The sequence below is a fragment of the Myotis myotis genome, unplaced genomic scaffold (genome assembly GCF_014108235.1).
Source record: "Myotis myotis isolate mMyoMyo1 unplaced genomic scaffold, mMyoMyo1.p scaffold_m19_p_3, whole genome shotgun sequence".
Taxonomy (NCBI): Eukaryota; Metazoa; Chordata; class Mammalia; order Chiroptera; family Vespertilionidae; genus Myotis; species Myotis myotis.
Window position 1 is genome coordinate 37,055,305 of NW_023416335.1, and position 27,079 is coordinate 37,082,383.

At 38.3% G+C, this 27,079-nt stretch overlaps 1 protein-coding gene across 4 annotated transcripts in view; it reads right to left on the reverse strand.

Annotated features, from left to right (window-relative positions):
• The window catches only part of PCCA (propionyl-CoA carboxylase subunit alpha), a 385,844-nt gene that overhangs the window by 152,266 nt on the left and 206,499 nt on the right, over positions 1-27,079 (reverse strand). For all 4 annotated transcript variants that reach the window (XM_036297141.1, XM_036297140.1, XM_036297142.1 and 1 more), the window contains 4 exons: positions 26,330-26,404; positions 22,142-22,210; positions 20,557-20,632; positions 2,182-2,292 (listed from right to left, as the gene is read on the reverse strand). In XM_036297141.1, coding sequence (XP_036153034.1) covers positions 2,182-2,292; positions 20,557-20,632; positions 22,142-22,210; positions 26,330-26,404 — 331 coding nt within the window. The remainder of the gene's footprint in view (positions 1-2,181; positions 2,293-20,556; positions 20,633-22,141; positions 22,211-26,329; positions 26,405-27,079) is intronic.

Consider the following 27,079-nt stretch of genomic DNA (forward strand, 5'->3'; position numbering starts at 1 on the left):
AAAATAGGCACTTGCCTATGCATAGGCCTATGATAGCTGGACAGATGGAAAGCAGATGGGTAATCCCAAAGGGGCAAAGTGACCCTGCCTCAAACATATGGAGAAGATCCTGGATTAACTTCAGTTGCCACTTCCTGCTGCTCTTTCAGGCACATATATCAAACAATCAAAATGACACAGTTTAATACACTTAAGACCTGCTCTAGAGAAAAATGGGGGTGGGGTGGAGCGGGGGGGAACAGAGTAATCTGAAGATAAAGAACAAGAGATAGTAGCCATTCAGAGAAGAAAGAACTGACATGAAAATCACATGAGAAAATAAGAGGTAGACATGAAGAATGGTAAATATAGGTATGTACTTCAAAGTCCTTACAGGCAATATGACAACATACAGCATACTCTGAAACTTCTGTGATTTATGACTTTGAATCCTTCCAAAGTTGAATGAGTACTAAAAGAAAAGTTGAAAGCTCTAAATTCAATTTCTGGTTTTATCATATTACTGGTTTTTTAGCCCTAATCTCTCTGTGCTTTGGCTTCCTCACATGTAAAATGAAAGCTGAGGTTAAAAATTGCTAAAGGCCATTCTAATGACTTATAAGAATTTAAAAATTCTGCATAAGCATAATAAACACAATTATTGTGACAATGCTGATAATTTCCTACCAAAAAAACAATGTAATATATTAAGTTTATCACAAAAAATTTTAATATTAGGTTCTAGGTAAATATCTGAGTTCCCTTAAGAATTTGGAACATTACTGTTACATGTACAGCACAGAGTAAACTTCCAATTAGAAATTTTAATTCCCCATTTTCTTCTCTATGTCATACATGCATATATATAGAGACACATATGTAAATGTGTGCATTTATAAGAACCCATACACACATACAATATGCCTGTTTGAAAGGTTTCCTGAAGTACTGTCCTGCTGTTTCTTCTGCCTACTGTTTCATGTCATATCACCTCCACAGATGCATTCACCAGGCAGACACAAAAGCATCTGAAAATCCTGATTGAACCTAGAATTTGTGTAGTTGCTAGGGATACAATAAAAAGCAATAACATAAGTGGTTCCTAACTTCATGATAGCATGAAATAATCATGCAAATATAAAACTGTAATATATTAAGATTGTATTTTATATTTACAAAAATTTAAAAGTTCAGGAAAACGACTGATGATTCATTAGTCTTATTTCAGTTCCCAAATAAAAAACATTCCCCATTTCTCTTGGTACTAATGATAAAACCCTGTAGCATTAAAGTTTTGGAGAGAACAATCAAAACAATAAGCTCCTTTTAGTCTTACGAAAATACTGTACTGTAAATTCTGAGGTAAGAAATTGCTTTGTAAACGTATTCAATAGTTCAACTACATGAAGTTGACCTCAATCTAAATACATTTTCTAAAATGACTGAGAAATTTTATCTAGTAAAAGACTTTAAATGGATATAAAAAACACGATATTTGTGAGAGAATATCTAATTTTCATATATCCCTAAGTTCATTAGAAATACATGTAGAGTCTTCTTGCTTTCACATGAATAACATTTCTATTAAGTCTCATGTAAGTCATATCCTTTCTTAATATCATTTAACTATGTTTTCAATGCTCACTAAATGGTTTTCTCTGTCTCTAACTTGATGAGCAATTTTCCTGCTACTTGGAAACACTCACTGATAACTTTGCAGTACTAAATTTCACATTCCACTCATTATTTTACTCAAAACCAATTTTTTCAGAATACAAACCATCATCTTCGTAGACATCTTCATTTTTATTATCAGGAACAGCAACTGGTATTCTGAAATTTTCAGCGCTAATTTTCATACACATATAGTGTTTAATTATTAAAGAACAGTTCCTGCAGAACTCTTCTGACTTGCAGAAATGAGAAAATCAGGTAAGCTAATTCTCTAGCTATATGTTTGCTTCAAAACTAGACTAGTGCACATTCCACATAGTTTAATTCAGCGAAATTATAGATTACACATTTGTGAATTACTCATGAATACTCAAAATCATCCTGTCAATAGTCTAGGATATTCTAAGTATGTTAATAAATCAAGTATAATATAGGCCAAAGGCCTTAATTTCAAAATAGAAAAAAGTATACATTACAATAAGTAAAAAATAATAACTTTAATATTAAAATACTTCAATGCATACAAACCTTTAAAGCCATCAGGATATACATCAGAAAGAAATTTAGTGTTGATGTCTCCTTTTATAAAGCGTGAGTTGATTATTACCTCTCGAAGTAATGCAATATTATGTATAACACCTAAAAATAAAAGATCAGATTGAACTGGAGAACAATAAGTCAGTTAAAAATCTAATTCTTATTATCAGGAGAAATTTATCACCACTTTCCTATGATCTAGCAAGAACAATGCAAATTTAATCATCTCATTCACTTCAAGTAACAACAAAAAATATCTGAACTTAAGGTAGCAATAAAACTCTAAATGTAAATTTAAGAAGCTGGTAATTAATAAGTCAATTCAATGAGGAAATAAATGTCTTTTCAATAAGGGGTGGAACAATGAGATATCCATTTAGGAAAAAAGAAAATAGCCTCAACTCTAACTCACACCATACACAAAAATTAACTCAAGTTGAATCACAAACTTAAAAATAAAACCTAAAGTGCAAAACATAGAAGAAAATATATGAGAAAAATCTCTTACCATGTTATAGGCAACAGATTCTTAGTACACAAAAACTATAAATTATGAAAATAATCAACAAATTGTATTTCGTCAAAATTTAAAAGTCTATTCTTCAAAGGATATAGTTAAGAAAATGAAATGTCAAGCAACAGACAGAGATAAAATATTCGCAACATATATATCAGATAAAATCTTGTAACTGGAATATATAAAGAATGCTAACAATACAATAATAACTTAACAAACAAACCAAAATAAAAATAAAAGCAAAGATCTGAACAGACATTTCACAAAACATACAAAAGGCCAGTAAGCACAAAAAGAAAAAAAAGAGTTCAACATCTCTATTGCAAAAGAAACACAACAAGATATCACCAAACACTAATTTAAGTGGCTAAAGGTTGAGAGACAGATAATAGCAAGTAATGGTGAAGATGTGAAAAAAAAAAAAAAATGATCTGTCATACCTTTGGGTGGGGAATATAAGTTGACACATCCACTTTGAAACTATTTGGCAGTTTCTTAAAAAGTTAAATATACACTCTCAAGTATTTACCCAACTTAAAACCATATGCCTGTACAAACACTTATGCACAAAGGTTAACAGTTTGATTTACGTAGTCAAAAACTGGAAATTATCTAAATGTCCATCAATAGGTAAATGAATTTTTAAAATGTGGTTTGTCCATACAATGGAATTCTACACAGCAATAAAAAGAAATGAATCACTAATATGTACAAAGATAGATCTCAAAATTATTATGAATTCAACAAAACCAAAAATAATGCATACCATATGAGCATCCTATCTAATAAAAGAGAAACATGGTAATTGGCGTATGACCGCTACCCTTCCCACTGGCTAATCAGGGCAATATGCAAATTAACTGTCAGCCAAGATGGCGGCCAGCAGCCAGGCAGCTTGAAACTAACATGAGGCTTGCTTGCTTCAGTGACAGAGGACTCCAACGTTCCCCGCCTGCCCCTGCAGGCCTCTGAGCTGCAAGCAACTATGTAACAAACATAGAAGCTAAACAAAACCCCAGAAACCAGCCGGGCTTCAGCCAGCAGGATCGCAACATTGTAAGCAAAGGCCAGAAACCTACTTTCAGCAGCGGAGGCCTAAGAGCTGGAGCCAAGCCTCAAACTAAAGCTGGCCCAGAATAAAAAAAAAAATAAGAAAAAAAGGAGCGGTTGGGAGCTTCAGTCACCCCCAGCCTGAAAACAGCCCTCAGCTCCTCACCCAGGCTTGTCAGGCACCCCAGTGGGGACCCCCACCCTGATCCAGGACACCCTTCAGGGCAAACCCGCCGGCACCCACCCATGCACCAGGCCTCTATCCTATATAGTAAAAGGGTAATATACCTCCCAGCACCGGGATCAGCGGAGCCGCGAGGCCTCCCGGCACCAGGATCAGCGTGACAGGGGGCAGCGCCGAAACCCCCTGATCGCCCTGCGGCTCTGTGTGTGACAGGGTGCGGAGCCCCAACCCCCTGATCGGCCCTGCTCTGTGTGTGACAGGGTGCGGCGCCCCAACACCCCCCCCCCAAGGGCCCTGCTCTGTGTGTGACAGGGTAGAGCCATAACCTCCCCATCGGCCCTGCCCTGAGTGTGAGAGTGGCGGCACCCCAAGCCCCTGATCGGCCCTGCTCTGTGGGTGATAGAGGGCGGTGCCCCAACCCCGTGATGGGCCCTGCTCTGTGAGTGACAGGGGGAAATGCCCCAACCCCCTGATTGGCCCTGCTCTCTGCATGACAGGGGGTAGCACTGCAACCTCCCCATCGACCCTGCCTTGAGTGTGACAGGGGATGGTGCCCCAACCCCCCAATCGGCCCTACCCTGAGCATGACTGAGGGTGGAATCACAACCTCCCGATCGCCCTGCTCTGTGTATGACAGGGGGCAGCGCCCCAACTCCCCAGTCGGCCCTGCTCTGAGCCCGACCAGGGGCTGCACCTAGGGATTGGGCCTGTGCTCTGCCACCCGGAGCAGGCCTAAGCCAGCAGGTCGTTATCTCCCAAGTGGTCCCAGACTGCGAGAGGGCACAGGCCGGGCTGAGGGACCCCCCCTCCCACCTGAGTGCACAAATTTTTGTGCACCAGGCCTCTAGTCCTATCTAATAAAAGAGAAACATGGTAATTAGCATACATCCGCTACCCTTCCCATTGGCTAATCAGCGAGATATGCAAATTAACTGAGAGCCAAGATGGCGGCCGGCAGCCAGGCAGCTTGAAACTAACATGAGGCTTGCTTGCTTCAGCGACGGAGGACTCCAACGTTCCCTGCCTGCCTTGCCGGCCTCTGAGCTTGCAGTTTGAAACACTGTAATAAATTAAACAAACAAACAAGCTAAACAAAACCCCAGAAACCTCCTTTCAGCCCGCCAGGATCTCAGAGCTGGAGTTGATACAGTGTTTCGATTATAGAACCCAAACAAACCAGATACCTGCTTTCAGCAGCCGAGGCCTAAGAGCTGGAGCCAAGCCTCAGAGCTAAAGCTGGCCCAGAATAAAAAATAAAAATAAAAAAAAGGAGCTGTTGGGAGCTTCAGTCACCCGCCAGCCTGAAAATAGTCCTCAGCCCCTCACCCAGACTGGCCAGGCACCCCAGTGGGGACCCCCACCCTGAAGGGGGTGTGACCAGCTGCAAACAGCCATCATCCCCTCACCCAGGCTGGCCAGGCACCCCAGTGGGGACCCCCACCCTGATCCAGGACACCCTTCAGGGCAAACCAGCCGGCCCCCACCCATGCACCAGGCCTCTATCCTATATAGTAAAAGGGTAATATGCCTCCCAGAACCGGGATCAGCGGAACCGCAAGGCCTCCCGGCACCGGGATCAGTATGACAGGGGGCAGCGCCCAAACCCCCTGATCGCCTTGCGGCTCTGTATGTGACAGGGGGCGGGGCCACAACCTCCCTATCCGCCCTGCTCTGTTCGTGACAGGGGAAGGCGCCCCAACCTCCTGATCAGCCCTGCTCTGTGCCTGATAGGGAAGACCTCCCCAACTCCCTGATCGCCTTGCAGCTGTGTGTGTGACAGGGTGCGGCGCCCCAACCCCCTGATCGGCCCTGCTCTGTGTGTGACAGGGTGCAGCGCCCCAAACCCACCCACGAGCCCTGCTCTGTGTGTGACGGGGTAGAGCCATAAACTCCCCATCGGCCCTGCCCTGAGTGTGAGAGTGGCGGTGCCCCAACCCCCTGATCGGCCCTGCTCTGTGGGTGATAGAGGGCGGTGCCCCAACCCCGATTTGTCCTGCTCTGTGCGTGACAGGGGGCAGCGCCCCAACCCCGATTGGCCTTGCTCTGTGCGTGACAGGGGGCAGTGCCCCAACCCCCTGATTGGCCCTGCTCTGTGCGTGACAGGGGGTGGCACTGCAACCTCCCCATCGACCCTGCCTTGAGTGTGATAGGGGGAGGTGCCCCCACCCCCCAATCGGCCCTACCCTGAGCGTGACTGAGGGTGGCATCGCAACCTCCCAATCTGCCCTGCTCTGTGCATGACAGGGGGTGGTGCCCCAACTCCCCAATCGGCCCTGCTCTGAGCCCAACCAGGGTTGCACCTAGGGATTGGGCCTGCCCTCTGCCACCCGGGAGCAGGCCTAAGCCAGCAGGTCGTTATCTCCCGAGGGGTCCCAGACTGCGAGATGGCACAGGCCGGGCTGAGGGACTTCCTCCCCCCCCCCCCCCCCGAGTGCACAAATTTTTGTGAACCGGTCCTCTAGTTCATATATATAAAAGCCTAAGCACCCGTCTGACCATCTGACTGGTAGCTATGACGCGCAACGACCACCAGGGAGCAGACATTCAACACAGGAGCTGCCAAGCTGTGGTGACTTGGCAGCTGCGGTTCTCGAGTGATGCACCTGGAACCAGAGAGGAGGGAGCCCGATTCCGGGGTGCGTCACCCGAAAACCGCCCTCTGGTAATCCAGGACCTCTCAGAAGATGCCGAAGAGCCGGTTCTGGCCCGATCCCCACAGGTCAGGCCTCTAGTATTAATATAAAGTTACAGAAAATGTAAAACAGTTTACAGTGACAGAAATCAGATCATGCGGCTACACTGGGGCAGGATTGGAGAGAAGATGGATTGCAAAGGTTCTAAGAAAGCTTTTGTATATTTTGTATATTAAAGCTTTGCTGGAACTACTGTTTGCAAATATCATCTCCCATCTGATTGGCTGCCTCTGTTTTGTTGTCAGTTTCTTTTGCTGTGCAGAAGCTTTTTAGTTTGATCTAGTCCCATTCATTTATTTTTGCCTTTAGTTCCTTTGCCTTTGGGGTCAAGTTCATTAAATGTTCTCTATGACCAAGGTCCATAAGTTTGGTACCTATATTTTCTTCTATGTAACTTCTTGTTTCAGATCTTATATTTAGGTCTCTGATTCATTTTGAGTTGATTTTTGTACATGAGGACAAATTGTAATCTAGTTTCATTCCTTTGCATGTGGCTTTCCAATTTTCCCAGCACCATTTATTGAAGAGACTATCTTTACTCCATTGTGTTTCTGGCTCCTATGACAAAAATTATCTGTCCATATACATGTGGTCTTATAGCTGGACTCTTTATTCTGTTCCATTGATATACAGTCTGTTTCTCTGCCAATACCATGTTGTTTTGATTACTGTAGCTATGCAGTATAATTTGAAGTCAGGCAGCGTGATACCTCCAGCTTTGTTCTCTTTTTTCCTCAGGATTGCTTTGAATCTACACCTCTCTCAAGATGATATATGAACAATCAATAGATATATGAAAAGATGTTCTATCTCACTAGCAATTAGGGAAATGCAAATCAAAACTACGAGATACCTCCTCATACCTGTGAGTGGCCATACAAGACAAGCAATAACAAGTGTTGAAGAGGTTGTGGAATAAAGGGAAACCTCATTCACTGCTGGTGGGAATATAGACTGCTACAACCACTATGGAAAGCAATCTGGCGATTCCTTAAAAACTTATGAATAGAGCTACCATATGACCCAGCAATCCCTCTCCTGGGTATATACCTAAAAAACTCCAAATCATGTATTTGCAAAGATACCTGCACCCCTATGTTCATTGCAGCATTATTCATAGTAACCAAGACATCCAGCGAAAGAGGACTGGATTAAAAAACTGTGGTACATATGCACAATGGAATACTACTCCGCCATAAGGAAGGATGAAATATTGCCATCTGCAACAACATGGATGTACCTTTGAGAACATTATGCTAAGTGGAATAAGTCAGTCAGGAAAAGCTAAGAACCATAATATGACTTCACTCATATGTGAGGTATAAAACTAAAACCCATGAACACAACAGTGTGGTGGTTTGCAGAGGAAAGGGGGTTGGGGGAGAAGGAGGTCCTAATATATGGTCACAGGAGAAGATCTGACTTTGGGTGTTGGGCACACAGTGCAATATACAGACCCTGTAACACAGAAACTCATACCTGAAACCTACATGATCATGTCGACCAATGTCACCCCAATAAATTTAACGTTAAAAATCTATAATAATAATAAAAGTGTAATATGCTCATTAGACCAGACGTCCTTCTGGATGACCTTCCAGATGAAGCCGGGGCTGCAAGGGAAGCCCGGGTCCCGGGTACCTGCCAGCGGCCAGAGGGAAGCTGGTGCCGGCAGCTGGGGAAAGGAAGGCCTACTCTTGCATGAATTTCATGCATCAGGCCTCAAGTAAATACATAAAATAAAATCAGCTTGTTGAGTTATGCAAGAAAAAAATAAATGAAGTAACTCCTATGGGCATTTAAAAACCAAAAGAAAACTTTTGGAGGTGAAAGAAATGTTCACTATCTTAATTGTGATGATTTCACAGATATATACATGAGAAGTTTATTATATATCAAGGGAAGAAGAGAAGGAGAATAAAGGAGGAGGAAGAAGAGGAGAAAAGCTTCTGATCTAGTAGGAAAAACTGATTTAGTAGGAAAAACTAAGCCTAATACACAATGTCTACTACAAAGTAAAGTTCAAATATAAACTGCTATAAGAGGGACATGAATGGCATCGGGAGAGTTTTATGATATAGAAAGACTTTATGAAAAGAGTGCTTGATCTTGGTCACATAGATTACAACAATGTTAAGTAGGAATAAAAGGTACTGAAAAGAGGCATTTCAAATCCAGGGAAAACAGGCTTCCATAAGAAGAGCAGGGCAATTGAAACATAATAAAGCTGAAGTTGAAGCAAATCTGGGATTTGTTCATTCCCTCCAGCTTCTGTATAGTTCTAACCTGTACCATTATGCTGTGAAACAAACCTAGGAAGACTGAATCTTATCCTGCTATTCAAGTCTTCTTGAGCCTTCACTTTTACAATGATCAAGTAAGCAAAGAATCTCCCCAGTTCAAGTACCAAGTCCACCTCTGGGTAAGCTATGTAAGCTCTCAAAAGTTTCAGTTTCCTCATTTGAAAAATGGTGATAATAATTGAACTACAAATAGGATAGTGCTGAATGCAATGTCTGCCACTCAAGAAGGTATATTATTATCTTAGTGCTCATTATTATCCTTTGATATGAGAATGTAGAGCAGAAGGCAATCCTATCTAATAATAGACAAACATGGTAATTGACCATACCTTTGCAATGCCTCCCATTGGCGAATCAGCGATATATGCAAATTAACCCAACCAAGATGGCGGCTGGCAGCCACACAGCTGAAGCGAGCAGGAGGCTTGCTTGCTCCAGTGATGGAAGATGCCAAGGTTCCCCGCCTGCTACAGCCTGGCTCTGTGCTCCGAAAGCAAAAATGTTTCAATTATAGAAGGTAAACAAACCCCAGATACCTGCTTTCAGCAGGTCGTGGCCTCAGAGCTGGAGCAAGCAGGAGCATCTCGGCTCTCAGCTCTAGTGACGGCAACAAAGTTTCAATTATAGAAGGTAAATAAATCCCAGAATAAAAGAAAAAAGAAAAAAAGGAGAGGCTGGGAGCTTCAGTTGCCGGCCAGCCTGAAAACGGCCCTCAGTCCCTCACCCAGACTGGCCAGGCACCCCAGTGGGGATCCCTACCCTAAAGGGGGTGTAGCCAGCCTGAAAACAGCCATCAGCCCCTCACCTAGGCTGGCCAGGCACCGAAGCGGGACCCCCACCCCGATCTGGGACACCCTTCAGGGCAAACCAGCCAGCTCCCACCCGTGCACCAGGCCTCTATCCTATATAGTAAAAGGGTAATATGCAAACTGACCCTAACAGCAGAAAGACTGGGAATGACTGGCCACTATGACACACACTGACCACCAGGGGGCAGACGCTCAATGCAGGAGCTGCCCTCTGGTGGTCAGTGCGCTCCCACATGGGGGAGCTCTGCTCAGCCACAAGCCAGGCTGATGGCTGCCAGTACAATGGTGGTGGTGGGAGCCTCTCCTGCCTCCTCAGCAGCGCTAAGGATGTCCGACTCTAGCTTAGGTCTGCTCCCCGCTGGCAAGTGGACATCCCCTGAGGGCTGCCGGGCTGCCAGAGGGATGTCTGATTGCCAGGTTAGGCCCAATCCCCCCAGGGAGCAGGCCTAAGCCAGCAGGTGGTCATCCCCTGAGGGGTCCCAGACTGTGAGAGGGCACAGGCCGGGCTAAGGGATTCCGCCGCCCCCCCACCCAGTGCACAAATTTTTGTGCACCGGGCCTCTAGTATATAATAAACATCAGATAGAAGTACTGCATCCTAAGCCCCAGCAGTGATCTACCTACCTACTTTCCAATTTCATACTCTGTAAGAATGAAGCTCCACAGATCTAAATTGGTACCTATTTCTATCTTGAGGACATAGCGATCATAAAATGAAGGGTCTAAAGAAACTATTCCCTGCAGGTCAAATCGCCTACCACCTATTTTTGTAAATAAAATTTTATTGGAATACAGCAGTGTTTACATATGGTTGTTGTCATGCTACAACAATGGAGTCAAGTAGTTGCAACAAAGACCATGTACTCCACAAAGTCTAAATATTGCATCTCTGGCTCTCTACCAAAAAAGTTTGCCAATATCTGCTATTAGGTTTTAACAATGTTGCTATTCTGAGCAAATTAATCTACATCTATCAACATGTATATCTATCAACATTTATTCTACCCCTACTACTCATGTCACAATAAGATATCACAGTAAGAAAAATGAGGAAGCTATTAACAGAACCTGTTTTTAGTGAACTTTCAGTAACCAGGGATAGAATTTTTAAAAATTACAAGGAAAAAGGAGACTTAAAAATAAGAAAACTGGTCAAAATCGGTTTGGCTCAGTGGATGGAGCATCAGCCTGCGGACTGAGAGGTCCCAGGTTCGATTCCGGTCAGGGGCATTTACCTGGGTTGCAGGCACATCCCCAGTGGGAGGTGTGCAGGAGGCAGCTGATCGATGTTTCTCTCTCATCGATGTTTCTGGCTCTCTGTCTCTCTCCCTTCCTCTCTGTAAAGAATCAATAAAATATATTTTTAAAAAAAAATAAGAAAACTGTGCCCTGGACAGGTGGTTCAGTTGGTTGGAGCACTGTCCCATGCACCAAAAGGTTGTGGGTTCAATCCCCAGTCAGGATGTGTACGGGAGACAAATGATCAACGTTTTTCCCGCACATAAATGCCGCCCCCCCTCCCTTTTCCTTCCTCTCACTCTAAAATCAATAAAAATATATCCTTGGGTGAGGATTTAGAAAAAAAGAAAAGATGCCCTGGCCGATGCTCAGTGGTTAGTGCAATGAAGAGTCTTGGTCAAGGGTACATATTTGGATTGCAGGTTCGATCCCAAGCCTTGATTGGAGCATGTGCAGGAGGCAACCAATCAATGTCTCTCTCTCACATCACTGTTTCTCTCTCCCTCTCTCCCTTTCTCCCTTCTACTCTATCTAAAAAGGGAAAAATATCCGTAGGTGAGGATTAAAAAAAGAAAATTGTGATCCAGAGAGACTGGATAATTATCTAAAGTTTAGTATAATATAAATTAAAATAATAATACATTAAAAAATTTTAAATATGTAAGTATATTGTGACAAACTGCTGGTTTCCCCTAAAATCTGCTTTTCATGTTTTTGACAGTAATAGTCTTAGCTGAACAAAAGACCACCCAGACACAGACGGAACTTACCTGTCTACCTTATACCTAGACATGACAAACTAATTTCTACATAAGGGACTGTAAGTTAAAGTGATGTATCCAAATCTGGCCTCACTTCCTTGAAAAAAGAATTGCTTGCTTGGACTTGCTTTATTTCTCTCTTCCTGTGAGCTCCTGATATTGCTCAAACTCAGATTTGCCGATGTAGATAAAGCGGAGCAAGCAAGATGGGAATGGGAATGTGCATGTGAGCATCAGTGTCTCCCGGAATGACCACAGAACACTAACTGGCCCCATCAGCATAAACTAGCCAGAGTGTTACATGGGAAGTAAATAAATTCCTGCCCTTTCATACCACTGTATTTAGGAAACTTTGTTACAGAAGGTTACCCCATACCCTAATGTGTATGTATTAGGAAGAAGGATATATCTTTACAATATGACTTCTTATCTCTAAGGCAATCAATGTCAACAACCTAATACACACTTCTAGGCATTTCTCTATGCATCTCTTTATAATAAACCATACCAACAATCATATGAAAAGTTCTGAGCATCTCTGTTCTCAGAAGATACTATGTGCATAAAATTTTATAAAATCCAATTTTCAATCTCTTAAAACTTCTTTAAAATACTTAGAGGAAGTCCCACAATTCAAATATTAATATCCTTCCTTTTAGCTACACAAATACTCCATGGAAGAAGTTATTACATACAGACAATGATTTAATAAATATCTTTGTAACACATGCCCAGGAGAAATGCAGTTATCCTGACCTTGTTCTGTGGACAATGACTGAGTCCGCCTTCAATCACTAATGTTTCTAAGGCCTTTGTAATTATTTATCTATTGGGAAAGTATCAGAAGGTATAAGAAAGTTCTGGTGAAACCAATAAACCTAAGAAATCATTGCAAAACGTGACATCTTCCTATCTTATAGGTGATATTTAGATAGAGAAAAATGAAGAGCAACTAAAGGCCATATGTTAGGACGCTTAGAAAGACAAAAAGGCAGCAAGAATTTAAAAATAAAAGATTCCTTGAAAGAGATCAGGCTATCAAAGGGAAATGAACCCCTTCATTGAATATTTTACAGACAAACTAAAACCCTTTTGATGAAGAAAAGGGTGATAATTTGCCAGAGAGATTTACATGCATAGGAAATGACAGGAGTTCCAGGAAAAGGAAAGTATTTCTGACTTACACTAATTTTCCTGGCTGGGAAAGAAAATAGAAAAAGATGTAGAAGGCCACAAACAGGGTAATATTAGGGATGACTTTCACTGCTGTAAAGCAAATGGATACCACAGCTATTTCTAAGTAGAGGCTGAAAGGACCCATGGCCAAAGTGTCTGAGCAAAGTGAAAGAACCGTGTGCCTGAAAAGTCAGAGAGGGGCATTCTGGGTCTGATAGCCATACAAAACACAAGGATTTCACTTGACCTTGAGAGTGACCAGAATGGGGCAGATATGACTAGTTATACATTCCATGAATCACTCAAGTTGCTGCTGGAAAAGGGATTGGGGAGGGGCAAGAGTAAAGATGGGGGGAAACCATTAACTGACAATTGCAGGAGACAGGTTGAAAAATGGCAAAGCCTCAGCCCACAGCTGGAAGGTGGACAACACAGATGAAGAAAAGTGGCCAGATTTAAGAGACATTCAGGATGCAGACAGAGCTTGGTGACTTAGCGGCTGTCAAGAGTGGGGGAGATGAGTTAAGCACAGCACCCAAACTTCTGGCTCTACATGATAGAAGATGTCATTTACAAAAAAGGGACAGGTTGAGAGGAAAAGTTTGGGAAAGTTAAATTTGAGATGCCCATGAGATAAGATTGATGATGTCTAAATGATGAGTTCAGAAGAGTGGAGTGATTAGAATGTACATACAGAAGGATACAGATGTCATGGAGGTAGACATGCATGGAAATGTATTCAAAACAAAGTGAGAAACAGAGAAAAGCAAAAAAGAAATAAAAAGAAAAAAATTATTCATGTATAATTTACAGGAAAGGATGAAAGTTAGATCAAGGTATAGTTTTAATTTTATTTCTAAGAAATGGTGTTCTGCCCTAGCTGGTCTGGCTCAGTGGATAGAGCATTGGCCTACAGACCAGAGTCCTGGGTTCGATTTCGGTCAAGGGCATGTACCTTGGTTGCAGACTCCTCCCAGACCAGGCCCTGGTCAGGGGTCATGCAAGAGGCAACCAATCGATGTATTTCTCTCACATTGATATTTCTCTCTGTCTTTCCCTCTCTCTTCCACTCTCCCTAAAAATCAAGTGAGGATTAACAGAAGAAAAAAAAAAGGTGTTCTCATGCACAGAATTCAGAATGTTTTTATTTATAAGCTTTTTTGCATAAGTAATGAACAACTTAGAAAGGCAATCTAACTCGGGATTTTTATCCTTACCTCATCCAGTTAAATAAAAATAATACTACTCACTTGATACACATCATATTTAATTTTACTGGCTTTCTTGTTACAGCCTAATACTGGTATAAATTTTCTTGCTCTCTGGGTGCCCAATGCCAAAATAAATTACATCAGACTCTGTCTTCAGTAAAATACAACATAGCTTTCAGAAATAGTTAATAATAATGTGAACAAAAATAAGATTATTTTCTGATGTCCAGTGATCAATTTGTGACTGATGACACCCAAAAAATTAAAACGTATGAAATTTTATAGGATAAATGATATGTTGTATTTTTATTCCAGATTTAAAGTTTAAAAAGTGCTTGTTTTAGAGAACATAACTCAATATAATTAAAAGCAAATATTAATTTACATTTTGGATATCAAAGAACAGAGTCACTCAAGCACACAAAGTGAAGCATGGACTTCTAAAAAATCTTTCTACTTGAACAGTTAATACAGCATGAAAATATATACTTTTCTTTTGATAAATGATGTTTCAGGAATACAATTAATGTGCAAAAACATTTTCTCTTTAATATTCTCTGAATAAAATATTACATATTACTGCCCTGGCTGGTTAGCTCAGTTAGAGTGTCGTCCAAATACGCAAGAGTGCGGGTTTGATCTCTGGTCAGGGTACACACAAGAATCGGCCAGAATCAACCAATGAATACATAAATAAGTGGAACAAATCAATGTTCCTCTCTCTCTTCTCTCTCTCTCTCCCTCCCTCACCCATCCTGCCTCTTCCTCTCTAAAATCAATCAATAAATTTTAAAAAAATTAAATATTACATCTTACCATACAAAATCAAACCATTATGTGTTTTTATTTCCTAACAACTATAAGGTAAAACACTGGCTAACGAAGGACGACCAAAATCCAGATGCCTTACTGCTCCCCAAACTACTATATATTAATTCTAAAACCAAATGGGAATGAAAACAAAATTATTTTATACCTAAAAGCTCAAAGGATCAGGTAAGTGGAAAAAAATCATTGAACTGTTCAAAGATATCCCACATATTTGAAAGTTACCATTTTATACTTAATTTACTTTTTTTCCATGTCCCAGGAAAGACAATCCCACTTAAACTGATCCTTGTTCAAACAATAAGCAGACAAGAGATACTCTCTGAGACTTAGTCTATAATTTTAACAATATTATTAATCACATACTCATAAAAATTATGACTCTGAGTTTTGGACTGGGAATTGAGGATGACCTCTGCCAAAGTTCACGAGGTCCCATCTGTATGGGAAATCATGACCAGCCACAGAGGAGGACCCCTAGGAGCAGCCTTCTCCTGACTACCTGCTGCTTCCAAAACACTGGCCAGACATTAGCTCCACACACTGCCAGGATCAAACAGAGGCCAAAGCCACTGCTTATTGCATGGGGACACAGAAGTTAACTTTCACTAATTTATTTTTGCTGTAAAGATTCTTTATTTTAACAAAAACTCACCATCAACTTGGGGTGGGGGGAACATAATTAAACAACTAAACAGCTATCAAACTAGACAGTAAATTGCCCTTCCTTTTCTGTCCTTCATAACATATTTTTTAAACCCCTCTCTCCTTTAGAATTAGTCAGATGAATGATACATAATTACAAATTGTAAATGCATCTGTTTTTATTCCTTACATGTTAACTTTGGAGAGAGGAGGGTGTATACTCCTCTTTGCCTATTTTTAAAACTTTTTATTTTGAATAATTTCAAAATTATAGAACCTCCACAAAAATAGGATACAAAGAATTACTTATATCCTTTTCCCAGATTCTCCAAATGTTAACAACATCTTATCACATTTATTTGTTTTGTCATTCATTTTTCCTCCTTCCCTCTTTTTCTCTACACAGTTTTTTGTTTGTTTTTGTTTTTTTTGGTATTTTGTTTTTTGTTTTTGTTTTATTCTGAAACATTTAGGGCAGGTTGCAGACAATATGGATTTAATCTCTAAATACTTTAGTGTATATTTCCTAAAACCAAAGTAAATCTCTTATGTAATCACAGTACAATGACCAAATCTGAAAATTAACATTGATAACAGCATCGTTACCTAATCTAAAGGCCTTATTCAAATTCCACCAATTGTCCCATTTATGACCTTTACTACAAAAGAAAAAACAATTTTTTCTGGTCCAGAAACTAATCCAGGATGACACATTGCATTTAGTTGTCATGTGTCCTTAGTTTCCTTTGATCTAGATAAGTTGATCCACTTTTGTGTTCCTTGACCTTGACACTTTTGAAGAGTACAAACCATTTATTTTGTACTCTGTCTTTCAATTTGGTTTGTCTGATGTTTTCTCCTGATTATACTCACGTTATACATTTTTTAAAAGAATGTCGCAGAAATGATGTGCTCTTTTCAGTGCATCATATCAAGAGGCACATGATGTTGATCTGTCTCATTACCAATGATATTAATTTTGATCTTCTAAGTTGCTAGGTTTTTCCATTTTTAAAGGTACTATTTTCCTATTATACTTAACTAATTTTCACCCATTAACTTTAGCATCCATCACTAATGATTTTTACCTAAACAATGTGGTGTTTGCCAAGTGTTTTTCTACACTTATTAGTTAAAATTCTACTGTAAGGGAAGAAGTGTGCCTTCTCCCTCAATTATCATACTCAACTATTTATATCTATAAGAACTCCTAGACTCTTATTTTATTCCATGGATTTTAATAAATTGCTAGCATTATTTATCTTCTTGCTGAAATTTCCCTGATTGGTCAGTGGGAGCCTCTTAAAGCTGGCTCCTGTATCTTTGCCGTATCATTTTTGAACACTTAATTACTTTCTTATACAAGGTATTTTAGCTCATCTTATACTCTTACTGAAATCAGCCATGTTATCAATGAGTACTGATTCCATTCATGGAAGGATGGTATTTAGATAACAAGATCTAGATGCCTGGTGTGCTCAATCAAGGGCAATTTGTTCCCCAGGGCACATATAGCAATGACTGGAAATGTTAGTTGTCATAACTGAGGAGACGCTACTGCTATTTAGTGAGTAGCGGCCAACAATGTTGATAAATATCCTATGATGCACAGGATAGGCCCCCACAACAAAGAATTGTCTACCCCAAGATGTCAATAGTGCTAAGATGGAGAAACCCTGAGCTAGAGAATATATTTATATATGGGCATATACATATGCATGTTCACAAACATAAACATATACAATAACATATATTTATATACTTATTTTTCAATCTATGGCAAAAACTAAGAATTCTTTTTCATTTCTTATCCAAAATGTTTTTATTTCCTCAATCCCAGAATAGACATAAACTGGTTTCAGAACTACTAACCCATGAACTAGGGAAAAAAAAATCTCCTAACTAGAATTTCATATTTATTTACATATATTTTGTCTTTAGCTTATCAATCAAAATACTGCTAAAAGCTCTTTAGGTTAGCTGTTTTCTCTCTCCTTCAGCATAAGTATATGATTCATAGACTCCTGTCCATTTGCTTCTCTTTGTATTCCACTTGAGTTTTTTCCCTAGAACATTAATGATTTTACTTATTTTGAATATTACTATAGATCTAAAAGTCAGAATTATACAAAAATGTATAATCAAAGAAGTCTCTCCCTTCATGCCATGTATTTTGTTTCACGCTTCCCAATCATTTCCAGCAGATCCTTCCTCCATCTCCTGTAGGTACACCATCTTATTAGTTCTGGTCTTGTGTGTATGTGTTTCCACAAATGAGCAGATGTATTTATTTCCCTAGTCATGCACCAATATCTATTCTCCCTTCCTTCCCCTAATAAAAGAAATGCTACTTTTTAGCTTAATATATGGCCACTTGATATCAACCACATTTCTCACCTTCCTAGCAGCCATGTATGACCTTATGATTCAGCACCAAAAGGAGGGGAGCACATAACCTCCACTGCCCCTGCCACCTTCCTGCTGAGGCCTGATGATGGGCACAAACACAGTCACTTTGGACCCAAAAGGAAAACCATTTGCTGTGAATATAAGAATCACCTGAACAGCCCCTGACAACATCCTTCCTAGATTATTACAGGGGAAAGTAATTAAACTGTATCTTTCTCAAGTCACTGTTTTTTACTCTCTTTGCTATAGCTGTTTTAACAATAACCTAATTTTGAAGATCCTCAGGTGGAAAGAAAACAGCACATCCTAGGAAATGAAAACAATAGTGAAGCAGGAAGAAGGAGGGCATGAGAGAAAGTGATAAAAATGAAACTGTGGCATCCACACGAAAGGAACAGGAAGACACTAAACAGTTTTTAGTAGGGAAGTGATAAATAATTGGGTTTTCATTTTAAAAAGTTTATTTGGTCCATACTGAAGAATGGATTGGTGCAGGTAAAGAGCAGGTATAGAGAACCCATTCAGGAAGCTATGCGCCAGTCCATGATATAGATAGTGGTAGCATAGGACAGCAGGGCCAATGAAAAGGAAAGAGAATTAGGAGTTCATTTTGGTAAAGGGTACAGCCCCCTCGGAATACCTTCTTAGCCTAAGCACTCTGCATCCAGAAAACCTGTTTCCTCAAGGATTAGAAGAGGTCGTAATGTGTACACAACCACATCTTTATGCTCATCCAAACACAATGAAACCTATTTTAGGATGGGAAGGTGGTTTAACTAATATGAGATTGCACTAACATTACTCTTCAAATTGCTTTTTTACTTTAACAACACATATGGACATGCCTTCAAATCATAGTTACTTAGTATTTTATAGTGAAGGTGCACAGTAAGTTACTCAATCCTTCATCCATTTAGTCAACACTGGTGAATCCGAATTTAGGCTACTACAAACAATGCTGTTGTAAATGTCCCCGTAAACATCATCTCACAAGTCAGTCTTTTAACTCTCTAGGAAAGATTCCCAAAAACTGAACAAGTAGGTCAAAGGGTATGTACTTTTATTTTAACATCTAACGCCAGGTTGTTTTTCCACAAGACAATAGCAAGTCACATTCCAAAGATGCCTGCGTGTGCCATCCTTTCATTTCACCTAGCCAGTAAGTTACCAGTCCATTAAAAAATGCTGCTACTCTAGGGTGTTGTTTGAAGGAATCACATAGTGAGGTACTCTCAACAGTCACCTATGAGCCCTAATGCAGTACTCACATGACTTTCAAAGGACCAAAAGGGGGTGGTGAGAAAAGAGATATCCTCTGCACCTTTGAATTCCCACTCTACTTTTTCACTCCACTATTAAGACATTTACCAATTTATATTATATTCATCTTTATGTATTTTTCACACCAAGTTTATTAGAAATTCCTTGAAATAGGTACAGTTATCACTCAGTCTTTCATGAATTCATTCAACAAATATGAATTCATCAGTTATCATGTGTCAGACACTGCTAAGCACTTGTACCGTAATATATAAGTAAACAAGATAAACACCATCGCTGCCCTCATGTACCTAATATTCTTATGGGATAATCCAACACTTAGCAATTAATTACACAATTGATTCTTCAATTAGTTATGATAAATGCTTTGGTGAAGCAATAGGACAAAGTGCAATGAAAGCTTATAATGCTACACACAGTACTGAGAAGGACCTAAAATGGGCTTTCAATATTGTTTACATATGGTCTTTCCTACATGATTCAGTCATAATTCTAAGTGAACTTATATTTTACACTTTAAATTTGATGTTGAAGTCCATTATCCTGAAGCTGATGATAATTTATGTTGAGCTAATGTAAAATGATCTTTTGATTATGAATGAAAAGTTGCTAATAACATTTAGAATGCAATTTACTCCTTAAGGGGAGTAAGTGTAACTCTATTTTAATTCTTTAAGTGTAATGGCTGGTCCTAATTCAGTTATCACTACATACCCTAAAGGCTTATAGACTCTCACTTTGTTGGATATTAGAACTATCCTGTATGCACATGAGGTAACAAAATTGTATTTCCTAGAAAATATGCTATAATTTTCTCTAGTTCATAGAAACAAAGAGCTCTTCTTTCTACTCTCAAGTTAGTCAAATGTAGGCCACAATATTTCCTATCTCCACACATTTTCAAGTTTCATACTTCAAAAAACCAAAGACAATAATAATATAACAAATCTGCTGTCAAACTGCACCCACCAGAGTCTTCAGTATAAAGAATCATTTTACATATAAAAAACTTTATGTTCATCTAGGAAAGGTCATAAATTAAGCTATTTAACGAAACTTATGATTTAAGATATATATGTAAGGTATAGGACTGCTAAAGAAAATGAAATACTTATTCTTAATTAGTATGTCAGTTTAATTAATTCAAGCTTTTTTTTATTCCACTTAAACAAATATTGTATCAAATTTGCTAATTAGTAAATCTTCAAGCTATTTTTCTAGAATTCCAGGGATAACAGGACCTAAAATGTTTGCTTTTACCTCGAATAACATAATTATCCAGTGCATCTTCCATTCTCTTCAGTGCTTCAGTTCTATCAGAACCATATGTGATTAGCTAAAAGCAAGCAAACAAAAAGATTTATATAGATATATAGACCAATCCATCGAACAATTCACTTCCCATAATATCCCATATTATCTTTCAAAACTTCACAGTGGTTCTATATAAATTAAGTATATCAAGATTTTTCTAAATAAATGAATATTTGAATCAAGCTATTTCAGACTTTTCTCCTACAGTTCACTATCACAGTAAAGAGTTATTTGAGATAAATAAAAATAAGCATAAACTTTTTTAAAGGAAAGAAATCAAAAGGAAACATCTGGGATAGTGGGAGATTAAGAAAGAGGTTTTCCCTATTTTTCTGTGGGTTCCAAGTTTGAAACCTTGAATAGCTAATATTTACAAATAACATAATATAGAAGCAATGGGTTCTTGTACTAAAAAACTTACTGTCCTATATGATTTTGTGCTTATTTACATGTACCTTATACAAATTAGCAGTAAAATAGCACTTTAACTATTCATGAAAGAGTTTTCTGGTTATTACATTAGTCAATTTGTAGTTTGCATTTTAGTACATTCAACACGTTTATGTAATACATTTAGTAGTTTTTAGTATTTTCAATAGCCAGTATGAAAATTCATTTGCAGGCCACTTTTCTGAACAGATATGCATTCATCTAAAATGAAACTATATTCGTATAAATTGATCTATAATATTTTAATGTATGTTTTATTAAATAGCGTTTCTCTAACAAACAAAATACCTAAAGTTCATTTAAACAAGTGAAAAAAAAGGAAAAAATGGTTTGTTTACTGCAACTACATTAAAAGTCCCCCAAAATATGGAGAAAAAACATCTTGAGAAAGATTTATAATAAAGAAGTCATTCTTTAATACAAGTCTGAAAGTTTAGAAAAAATAGAATTTCCTCAATAAAACCCACAATTTTAACAACAGCGGTCAAAATTTTACATTTTATAAGATCTTAAAATTCTGAAGATTTTAAAAATTTAAAGATTTAAGTAGAGCTAATTTATTTCGGAAAGTCCAATTTAAAAGACAGATAGGCAAAAAAGAAATCCTATACTTTACATACAATTTAATTATGTGAAACCTACAAAATTTGTGATTTATAAAAATTGAAGAGAAAAAGTAAAAAGTACTCTGACAAACACAGCCTATCACCCAAACTCTTTGACATCACCTGCCATTCTTAGTTTTATCGCAGGCAATTTTCAGGAATGGCCAGAAAACACCCTAACTCCTTCTCACTGCAATAGGCTGGGTTGGTGTCACTGATTAGATAAGTTTGTTATTGGCTGGTAGTAGTTTGATTTGAGTTGATGAGGGAAGAAGGGGTGATGGAAACTAACATGATATTGAATTTCTCTCTTCAAAGAAAATCTGTTCTGCTTTTACTTTTCCATCAGTACACAAGTCCTTGTTTAATTATAGCAGAACTGATTCAGATAAAGAACCAATTTCAAACTTCTTAATTAAATAGGTCTATTGCCCTTCAGAATAAAATTGAAAGAAGCCATTAAAAATTGAACTAACTTTGGAAATCATTGGATCATAGTAAATGCTAATATCACTTCCTGGTTGGATACCGCTGTCAACTCGGACCTGGAAGACAGAAAAAATGAGAGTAACTTCATATTGTACACATATGTTTCTAACAACAAATTTAATTTCCATGGAACAGATGGATAATTTCAATCTCGACATTTAGTTTCTGGAAAATAGAACAACAATATAGAAATATATAGAGACCAAATTATCTTGGTCTGTCAATATTCAGTCATACATATTTTTGTTTTCCCACTAAATGAAGAAACTAAGAAAAAAGGGGTTGGGGAGAGAAGCATTTCTACATCACTATCCTGCTATGCGTTTGTAGCTATTTGATGGTGTCTCCAACTGAAGCATAGCATGAATGATGCCCTCACTGCAGCGTCTGAGAGTTCCAGTGAGGAACCCACTCAAGCCATGCAGCAGGACTTGGGGGCTCAGCTCATCAGCCCCACAGGAAAGCTGGTTCTGAGCCTTTCATGTCTGCAACACTTTCCTTTTTTGCCTCACCCTCTCAACTGTAAAACACTTTTTTTCTCTTACTGTTAGTCCCCTGAGACTTCACTGTTTACACAGCTTTTTTCATGGCTTTGCTTTGTAAGGACACAGCCCCAATTAGAGTTCTGATTTTGTGATTTTCATGGGGGGCGTGGAGGAATAGTACAAGTTCAAAAAATTCTTTTGAAGAGGCTGATTGTTGTTAACCAGCCAACAAGTTAGTACATCGCTGATTCTTGTTTTCATCTCCCAGTTTGATATCAGCAATAAGGCACAGAGGTTAGCCATGTAAAACTTTTTAAATGAGCAGTTGCTGAGGATGAAATAGTTATTAAATTATGGTGCCTAAGTTTAGGAATCTGAAGTATTTAAAAGCTAATCAAAATACTTAAGACTGTCAAGCATGTCCTAGGGGTCTTGAGGATGGAAGAATTTAATCGAAGCTGCAAGAACAGCAGGACTTTGATGCCCAACATTGTAAAGGGGTGGGAAGAGAGAAGCGGAAGCTCCTCACCTGTGGGAAGAAGCCTTCCTAATAAACAGCAGCTCATCTGTCTGCAGCAAGACAGAAAAAGGTCAACTCAGCGGCTTTTCGGCCTTTAATATTTTAATTTAGGCAATTATCAAGGGACCACATGTAGAACCTCTTGTCTAGGATATCCACATGAGGGTATGATGATGGCTTTATTATATAGTGACATCAAAAGAGAAAGCATGGTTTCATCCCCTTAAAAAAGTCACACTGTTATTATTCTCTTTGTAAGGTTTTAGAAGATAACATTATAACTAACCCAGAGTACTTTTATTCCTGTATTTGTAAAACACAAAAATTTTCTTTGCATTCACATTCATATAGGAAAACCTTAATGTTAAATGAAAGTCAATTGGGGCACTTAAAAAATATACTTGGCTTTCTATTTTCTGAAAACATACTTCAGGACATAAACTGAAGTTCTATGAAATTAACAAGCAGTGTTTATTAAAACTAGAAAAGAATTAACGGGGCAGCTGTGAAAGCAATAAAATCATAATCTACCTTCTCCCCACATTTAAATAGCCCCAAAATGGCAACTGGTAATCAAATTATATATCAGAAAAGACATCTCTGAACTGGCAATTTCTTAATTTGAGTGGCAAAAAGTTAAAGAGCTAATTTTACCACCATGTATTATTTAAAACCTTAGCACACTTGCTAAAGTTGTATTTAAAATTGAAATTGGTACAACTTCTAAAACTTTTTTTACTTTAAACATATTCTATTATTTGCTACATAAAGTGCTATAAAGCCAGTGTGGAACTTTGATGTTCAACCCACTGAAAAATAAAAGGCAATAAAGAATATTTATTACATTCTCCTATAGTTCATAACTTAAAAGTTTAGTTGCCTTGAATAATAGCATCCCAAGAGTTAGGTCACGTAGGGTCCCCAAATATAATTTTGTCTTTGTTATTTATTAAAATTATAATTACAGAAGGTTATATCATTTTCCTTTAAAAATAAGTAGGGTAATATCAAAATGTATTATATATAATCAACACATATCTTTGTATAAGCAAATCAACATTACCAAAAAAGAAAACTCCTACTTATAATTTACTGCTTTTGCATATTTTTTCAAATAATAACCAGCTTTCTAAAATGCCTAACAATGAATTAAAAGTCAAATCAAGTCTCCATTTCTCCAAGTGAAACAAAGGCTATACAAAAGAATATATTTAGCTTTTACACTAAAAGCTTTAAGAACAAAGTCAGATAAAATTATTCACAAATTTCTGAGCAGAACAAAATTGCAGTCTGAAAAGAACAAATTTATAAAATACGGTGGCCAAAGACAAAAAGAAAGTCTTCATATTTGCCATATAAATAAATTTTAGGCCTAAAGAAGCATGTGAAAAGTACAAACCATACTTTAACTCTGAAGTTTATATTCTTTTGACCAAAATGGTAAGAGACACAAAGGATTTCCTATGTTAAAAATGACTGATCTACTGTAAGAAGGCAAGAAGGGGAACACCCAAGCACCCATATAGGAGAGCCTCAAACCACTGCTCAGAAACCTCTGGCATCATTTAAATGTCTCTCCTCCGTACCAACAGTGGCCCCGTCTCCCACCCTTCACTCCCGATTCACCTCTCCCCCTCAACACAACTCCCAGCCCACCATGTCTACCTGACAAGTGACAGCCCAAGCTGATTAAATGCTTCCAAGGAAGGGGAATCATGGGCCTCCATGACAGGCCAAAAGTGATCACCATGGAGATACATAATTACAGCTGTCAACGCATCTACTGTCCTGCTGACATCAATTTGATTGCTCCCAGCAATAATGATAGACAAAGCTTAGTGTGCACTCTCCCGCACCCAATCACTTTATCTATTCCTTGGTCCATTTAGCTGACATGCAACATTCACGCAAGCAAATAACAGCAGTAAGCAGAACATTTAAGGCATTTTAATTGTTTTTTCTTTCTATGGATGGCTCACAACCACAAATGTTATTACATAAAACTCCTGCTGCAGCATTAATTGAAGAAAGATTTGGAGGGACAAAGACCGTAGGGGGTATAGTTTGTCCATTATCACTTATACTTTCAACAGGTCTCACGTTCGAAAATTGCAAATTGCAAAAACTTGCGAGGGCAAAATGTTTGACATCCTGCTAGCTATTACAACATGGTGAAAACTTCTAACAACTAGAGTTATCATTACGAATTCTTACTTAATACTTTTTGTTTGATTAAAAAAAATGTTTAGATGTGTCCCCATAATACTTGTTTTCTCATCTGCTATTTAACATCACATAATGCCTGTTAAATCTTTACAATTTTTTTTCTGCCTTCAGGCTTTGAACACAGCATGGAGTCTTCGACCCTAGAAAGGGTCAAGTCCCTTTAGAAAGCACATGGGCAAAAACAATTTTAAAAGTGAAATAAATCATATATCCAATAACATCTTCAAATTTAGAATTCTTCCTGTAATCTTTCACCATCTTCATGCCAGTAATCAAACTGAATAATCATATTCACAGATGGTACAGCCTTGTCACACACCAGCTAACACCATGTCATATATATGTGCACTTATTACCTTGATTAAAAGAAGGGTATGTCCTTGTTCTTTTTATGCAATAAAAACTATTTAAAGAACTATTAAATATAGAAGAACAAGGGAATAAAGTAGACAGTGATCATTTTTCTTTCACTGGTGTAAATAATATGTATTTAAAGTCAGTGACATCCAAAATGAGGTAGCTTGTTTTCCTTAATCCATTTCAATTAACAAGCTGATTTTGGGCTTGAATTTCCTGACATCTGACTATATACGGAAGCTGGATTAGACTTATTGAAAAGGTTAAATTGTAACAGAAAAGTCATTTCCCATTCTTAGGATTCCATGCTCTATTAATTACAATTTTTGAAAGAATTACGAACATTGTAAACTATTATTTATTTAGATTAGAAGTCAGATGTTTCCAGACTTCCCCTGTCAAATGGATTCTGACTTCCTGCACATTATGAAGTACAAAATATAAAAAATAAAAAAAAATTGTAATTCCCCATGAATTTCACTTTTCCTTCAATTTACACCCGTTGGTGTTGACATGCTTTAACATAAAAGTATGACATAAATCAAGATTTTTAAGCCTTCACTTGGTATTACAGTTTAATGACTTACACCAGGTAGATGTATTGGTTCTTGGTACTGAGACAATCTCCCAATAGACGGTAAACCAAAAGACTTGTAGGGGTCCTGAAAGTTCAAAGGAAAGGAAGCACAGTCTTTGAAATACAGATGAGCACAAGGTTAAATATTTACACAATGAAGAAGCATTTATAGGTCTATTTTTCCATACACAGTACTTATCAAGTCACAGATTTCAGAATATTACTGTCTTATACTCACTCTAGACAACTTAGAAGTATAAAAATCAAACAGAACTGTAAGCAGAATTTAGCCTAACCTTGATTATACTTTATTGAAACTGGTAAAATTCCAACTTTTTAATAAATCTTCTTAGAAGGCCTTGGGCAAAAATAAAATAACTTAGGCGCTACATCAAAACACACTCAAGTTCAGAACAACAAAAGTAGTAGACTAAAGATATTTGTTTTTCTCACTCTCAGAACAGCTCACATATGGTAAAATCTGATCATTTTGTTCTTTAAGTAAAGACCTGAAAAGCAGCTTTGTACATGGTAGTAGATATGTGCACAACTATAAATAACTTAGATCATCAGGATAAAAATTACATAAATTCAGTGTCATAACAAGAAGGAAGAATAACACTTAAAATATAATAAAAAAGCTTGAACAATAACCAAGCCACAACGTATTTCTCAAGATCCTTAAACAACACTTCCAAACAACTTCTGTATTCTTAAACTCCGATACTGCTGATTTATTTTTTATTTCGACAGACAGGCT